Source organism: Oryx dammah, unplaced genomic scaffold (genome assembly GCF_014754425.2).
Source record: "Oryx dammah isolate SB20612 unplaced genomic scaffold, SCBI_Odam_1.1 HiC_scaffold_21, whole genome shotgun sequence".
In the NCBI taxonomy this organism is placed as follows: domain Eukaryota; kingdom Metazoa; phylum Chordata; class Mammalia; order Artiodactyla; family Bovidae; genus Oryx; species Oryx dammah.
Genome location: NW_024070205.1, coordinates 78,271,509 through 78,277,508, shown reverse-complemented (window position 1 = coordinate 78,277,508; position 6,000 = coordinate 78,271,509). Strand labels below are relative to the sequence as shown.

The 6,000-nt window shown below is 50.3% G+C and overlaps 1 protein-coding gene across 5 annotated transcripts in view; it reads left to right on the top strand.

Annotated features, from left to right (window-relative positions):
* Window positions 1-6,000, top strand: part of PPFIA4 (PTPRF interacting protein alpha 4) — a 39,482-nt gene that overhangs the window by 11,123 nt on the left and 22,359 nt on the right. For all 5 annotated transcript variants that reach the window (XR_005724916.1, XM_040263004.1, XM_040263002.1 and 2 more), the window contains exons 10-14: window positions 76-207; window positions 523-585; window positions 1,475-1,566; window positions 3,146-3,254; window positions 4,752-4,960. Coding sequence is in view for 4 of the 5 variants with exons in the window: in XM_040263004.1 (XP_040118938.1) it covers window positions 76-207; window positions 523-585; window positions 1,475-1,566; window positions 3,146-3,254; window positions 4,752-4,960 (605 nt within the window). In the remaining variant the exon portion in view is untranslated. The remainder of the gene's footprint in view (window positions 1-75; window positions 208-522; window positions 586-1,474; window positions 1,567-3,145; window positions 3,255-4,751; window positions 4,961-6,000) is intronic.

The window sequence follows — 6,000 nt, the reverse complement described above, 5'->3', positions numbered from 1 at the left end:
GCGGGGACCTGCTGTGAGGCTGGGACTGTGGCGGGAGGGCCGCGGGGCCTCCTGTGAGGCGGGCTGCATTTGCAGGTGCTCCAGCAGGAGAGGATGAATGAAGCCCACAACAAGCGCCTGTCGGACACGGTGGACCGGCTGCTTATCGAAGCGAAGGAGCGCCTGCAGCTCCACCTCAGGGAGCGCATGGTGGCCCTGGAGGAGAAGGTACTGCGGACAGCTGTTGGTGGTCAGGTTCCTGGGAGGAACAGAGCTGGTGAAAATGGGTAGGGGGGCAAAGGCGTCGGGGGAGCCCCACAAGCAGGTGGGATGGGGCTGCAGCGGTGGGCTGTGGACCGGAGAGAAGGCAAAGAGCAGCTAGGGGGTAGGGTGGTGGTTTGGGGGTCGGGTGGGCAAGGAGTGGCGGAACTAGAGAGCAGGCCGAGTGCAGCTGGTCCTTGGAGGGGACAGCGTGGCCAGAGCTGGAGTTGGAGTCAGGGCAGGGATGGGGAGGCTCCTTGGCTCACAGCTGTTCTCCCCCAGAACACGTTGATCCAAGAGCTGGAGACCTCCCAGCAACAGACTGAAGAGCAGCTCCATCACAAGGTACCCAGTTGCTGGCCAGCCCTGCCAGCCTGGGAGGGCTGAGCTTGCTGTGCAGAAAGAACACACCTGTGTTTCATGTAGCTGCTCTCAAACCCAGCACTGTGCTAGCCAGTTTGTTAGTCCTTGTTCACTTGTTACCCCACTAATCCTCACTAGAGCCTGTCACAGTGGGTGTATCACCACCCACCTGTAAAGAAGAAACTGAGCCATAAGCTTAGGGCAGAGAGTGGGGAGCTGAGAGACAGGGCCCAGTGAAGGACTTGACATGATTTGGTGGGCTTCCCAGGTGGCGCTTGTGGTAAAGAACCCCCCCTGCCAATGCAGGGGACATAAGACGGGTTCAGTCCCTGGGTGAAGATCCCCTGGAGAAGGGCATCCCACTCCAGGATTCTTATCTGGAGAATCCTCTGGACAGAGGAGCCTGCCAGGCTATAGTCCATATAGTTGCAAAGAGTTGGACATAACTGAAGTAACTGAGCATGCGTGCACACAAACCTGGTGAAGCTCTCGCTTTCTGGTGATCTGAGGAGGATTACCACTGTGTGTGCCCCAGCAATGTCTGTGAGGTCTAGGAGTTCACTGCGGGCCCCTCTGCTACCCGGCCTTATGTGCCATGCCTTTGTCGGCAGGGAGGGCTCAGCAGACCTGTTCTGCTCGAGTCCTTCCAAACAGAGCTCTCTTCTGGCCCTGCCCTACCAACCCTTCTACTCATTTTCCAGCTGGACCTCTTCTCTTCTGGTGTCATCTGTGGTCTTGGCCTTGGGCCCCTGGGTTTGGACTTTGCAGTGCATTCTTCTGCTTCTCCCCAACTCTGCTGTTCTCTATGTCCTTTTATCCCCTTTCTTCCCTTCCCTTGCCCCTATCCCTACTGTGTGTCTGCCTGGCACAGGGCCGCCTGTCTGAAGAGATTGAGAAACTGCGCCAAGAGGTGGACCAACTGAAGGGTCAAGGAGGAGCATTTGTGGATGGCATCCACTCCAGGTATGCTCAGGAGGCCAGGCACGCTGGGACGGGGTCCTGGATGGCCCTGGATGGACCCTGGGGGAGGAGACTTCCTCCCAACAAAAGACTGCTCAGGACCTCAGGGTCCTCCTCCTACTCAGGGTGGAACACTGAGGTTTAGGAAACTTCGTAAAGTCATCCAGCTAACTTGGGCAGTTTAGAAGGGAGCACCTGTCCTCTGAGGGATGCTGAGAGGTAATAAACCACAGTATGATCCTTCCCCACTGTCCTGGAACATAGGGCGTGATTCCTGCTTCCTTGATAGAGGGCATGCTGTTGAGAGGGGTCTACCGAATTACATGCCACCTATGTCCAATAGGGCCTGCTCATGGGGAGTATCTGGTTCACTCTAGTTCTTTTGAGATAACTTACTTAGGGCTCTGAACATAATGCTGGAATTAGGCCCATGTTTTAGGGGACTTCTGGGTTTTTATTCATATTTTCTGAAGCATGTGTTATTGAACTCAGACGTCAAGCCTGCACTCAATTCTCTGCCCAGAGAGGCAGGGTGATGATTGAGGAGACTGAAATGGATGATGCTACTCAAGGTTCATGGCTTCTGGATATATTCTGTATAAACTAAAATGTCTTAGATCAGAACTCATAAGGTTCCGTATGGTCATGCTCTTGTTGTATCAGGGAAATAGGGATCAGTTGTTTTTGAAGAGAGGTAAAAGTAAATGTGTGTATGTATATGTGCAGAGGGGTAGCATAGGACATAAACTAGGAAAAGAGATGTTGAAGAGAAGTGTGTAGGTTTCTAGGGTGGTAGACCCTTGGGTATCAATTTCAAGTTTATTAAGAATTATTGTATAGGAGTATGGAGAGAAGCATCTTCCCAGGTGGCACAGTGGGTAAAGAATCAGCCTGCCAATGCAGGAGATGCAAGTTCGATTCCTGGGTCTAGAAGATCCCCTGGAGAAAGAAATGGCAACCCAATCCAGTGTTCTTACCTGGAAAATTCTATGGACAGTGGAGCCTGGTAGGCTACAGTCCATGGGGTCACAAAGAGTTGGACACAACTGAGCTACAGAGCACATATGGAGAGAAGCAGAGAATAGAGACAGGAAATGGTAGTTGGAATTCCTCCTACTCCTCTGTTCCTGTAGGATGCTCAGAAGAGACCAACCCCCTACCCCAATCAAAAAGACATAGCCTGGAGCACACCAAGCTATTTGGCATTGCTTTCCTTAGTGACTGAGGATTCTTGGCTTTGACTATAGAAGTACTGACCCCATCGTAGAGCTGGAACTGAGTTGCAGAGAAAAGTGGTGGTGGGGATAAGCAGGAACTCCCCTCTCCCTCCAGATACCTTGTGTACTGTTTGAAGGTTCTTCTTGTATTAAATGAAAAGCTACCTGCCTAGAACTTACTCACCTGGATCATTCTCATTCCTGGAGCGCCAGAGAATAAACCTAATCTCTTGTTTACATGGAAACCTTTAAATCATTTACAAAAGTCAGGTCCTCTTCTCCAAGCTGAAGACTGGGGCCAGTGAGTATGAGCTGGAGCTGTCAGACCTCAGGGCTCGCCTTTTCTCCCCCATCCACCACTCAAGGGCATACACGGGCAGTGCAACTGATGTGCAGTTCTCCATGAGCACAACTGCCCACGCATCTCAAGGTCTGCATCGTTGTTACTCAGCACGGCGGGAACAGTCTGCCAAGGTGAGGGGGTGGAGGGTTGAGTGTGGATGGGTCTTCCCAGGGGAATTTGGGGTCAGTTCAGCCACGTGTCTGGCTCTGGTTTCACAGACAGCTGGTGTGTGGTGCACAACCTCCCCCTCCCCTCCCCCATGTCAGTGACAGCTGCAGCCTCGGGGTTAAGGCCGTCATCAGCTACAACAGCTGTGTTTCGCCTTGACCTCCTGATGGGCAAGAGGTAGGGGCTGGTGGGTGGCCAGCCAGTCCCTGAGGCCCTGCTGAAGCCTGTGCACGTGTGCCTGGGTGGTTCAGTGGTGGGGGTGGGGGGAGTAGGGCCAAGATGGAATTGGCAAGTTCTCTGAAACAAAAGCTGTGGTTTATGGGGGAGGTGAGGGCGGGATAACAGATTGACTGACCCTTGGGGTGGCTCCTGTAGTTTCCTGAGAAGCATGTAGTTTCTGTGGGGTCTGCCTGGGAAGCTGAGAGGAAACAGGAAAGATTAGGGGCAGAAAAGGACTGACTTCAGTCTTTCAGGGAAGTCTGAATCCTTCCTAGCCCTCTAATTGTTAACCATGCTCTGTCTTGAACGCAGGTTCCCTACATGCTCTAGGGCGCTAGAAGATAGAGGTAAAGAAGGAGGGAACTCTGATCTGATGGGGAAGGATTCATCTCCGCCCTTAGGAAAACCCCTCTTTTTCTCTCTCCCCTCTCTTCTTGTCCTCCTTCTGTTTATAACAACACAGAAGCTGCCCAGGAGCTCAGTCTAAAGACTGCAGGAGTGAGAAAAGACCCCTGGGGGGTTTGAGACACAGAAGATAGGGTTAGAGATGGGCTCTTCCCTTTTCTTCCCCTGATCGCACTCTCCCAGCCCAGTTCTGTGCTCTTTGCACTTCTAGGCCTTTGTGTACCAAAGAGGTTCGTAGGACGATTTCTGAGAAGCTACCTCCTCTGAGGGTTCACCAGAGGGTTCTGTAATGTGCTGAAAGTCTGTGAGACACAAGACAGTTAGGCCTGCTTGATTTTCTCTTGTTCCCTTTACCTTTTGTGTGCATAGAAATGGATAGACTTTACATAATGCTTACTTGGTGCCAGACACTGTGCTAAGTGCCTTACATGCATTTCCTAATTTAATCCTCAGAGCTAACTATGAAGTAGATACTGTTACTGTTCCACTTTACAGATGAAGAAACTGAGGCACAGAGAGGTTAAACAGCTCTTTCATAGCTGGGACTTGGTGGAGCCAGCATTCAAAGCAAGGCAGTTTCTGGAATCTGTTCCTAACTATTCTGCTGTCTGCCTCCTGGAGTTTGGGTAGTGTTTCTTAGACTTTAACATACAAGTAAGTTATCCAGGAATTTTGTTAAAAGGCAGATTCTGAATTAGTAGGTTTGGGATGGTACCTGAGATTTAGCGTTTCTAACAGCCTCCCGGGAGATGTCAGTGCTGCTTCTGTAGGTGGGGAGGGTCCTGCTCCTCAGCCATCGGTGCATCTTACCCACCTCTCTATCCTTCTCTGCTAAGGACTGGGAGCCATCTCCACTGCCTGAGGTGCTGGTCCCGACAGCCACCCCTGCCTTTGACAGTGACCTTGAGAGCTCCGATGTGGATGAGGATGAACCAGGGGGTCTGCTGGGCTCCATGGACGTTGTCTCCCCCAGCAGCCACTCAGACGCCCAGACCCTGGCCATGATGCTGCAGGAACAGCTGGATGCTATCAACGAGGAGATCAGGTTAGGGCAGGGGTGGAGGGCCTGGGAGGTTCCTTGGACAGTGGCGCTTTGTGTTTGAGCACTGCAGGAGAGATTCTATATGTGTTTGCTTGTCTCTTACAGCTGCACCTTGAGTGCCATCGTCTAGGGACCCTGTGTGGGGATCAGGCAAGGTTCTGGCACAACGCTGATGGAGAGGGGCAAGACCTCAGATTGACTTCTCAGGCTTCATTTTTCCTCCCAGGTCTTTGGAGGCTGTGTTCCTGACCTCCTACAGCTAAACACAATCACTTTTGCGTAGTTCCCACATACTGAGGCCAACTCAGGGTGAGATCTTTTGTCAGTCTTATCACAGTCACTGGAGGAGACAGCATTATTTCCATTTTACAGACAAGGAAACAAATCAGATAGATTAAATGATTTGCCCAAAGCAGTGCAGTAAGTGGCAGAGCCAGGATTCAAAATTTTCTAAACTCCATGCACTGTGTCATGCCTTCCATCCCTAATGAAGCATCAGACAGAAACCACTGGCAGGGAATGTTATCAAGATCTGCACTTTACTCCATTTTTATAGAGAGTTTATTAATGTTTGTGACAAATGGCAAAGGAAAGTCCAAAGCAGAGAATATCTGCACTTTACAGGGCTGTAGGCATCATCTGGTTCAGTGGTTCCCACACTTTTGGATTTCACAGACAAGCTAAAAAGAAAATACTACACAGACACACACACACACATATACACACAGAAGGGTACTAACATAGTACTGCCAACTTTCATTCTGCAAAATGAAATAGTAAAGATAATTACCATTTCCTATCATAACCATTCTATCAAAGAAAGGATATTTTAACATCCCTAAAGTTGGAAAGATATGCTCTGAGAATAAAGATAGGTCCTGCTTCTAAAGGATAGTTGACATCATTATATTTGTGTGTGTGTGTATGAGTGTGCATACACACATTTCTCTCTGAGTGCCTCCCCCATACACATAACATTATCACTATTATTCTAATTTTTCTGTGGAACAGGGAACATTCCATCAGGGATCAGCATCAATTAA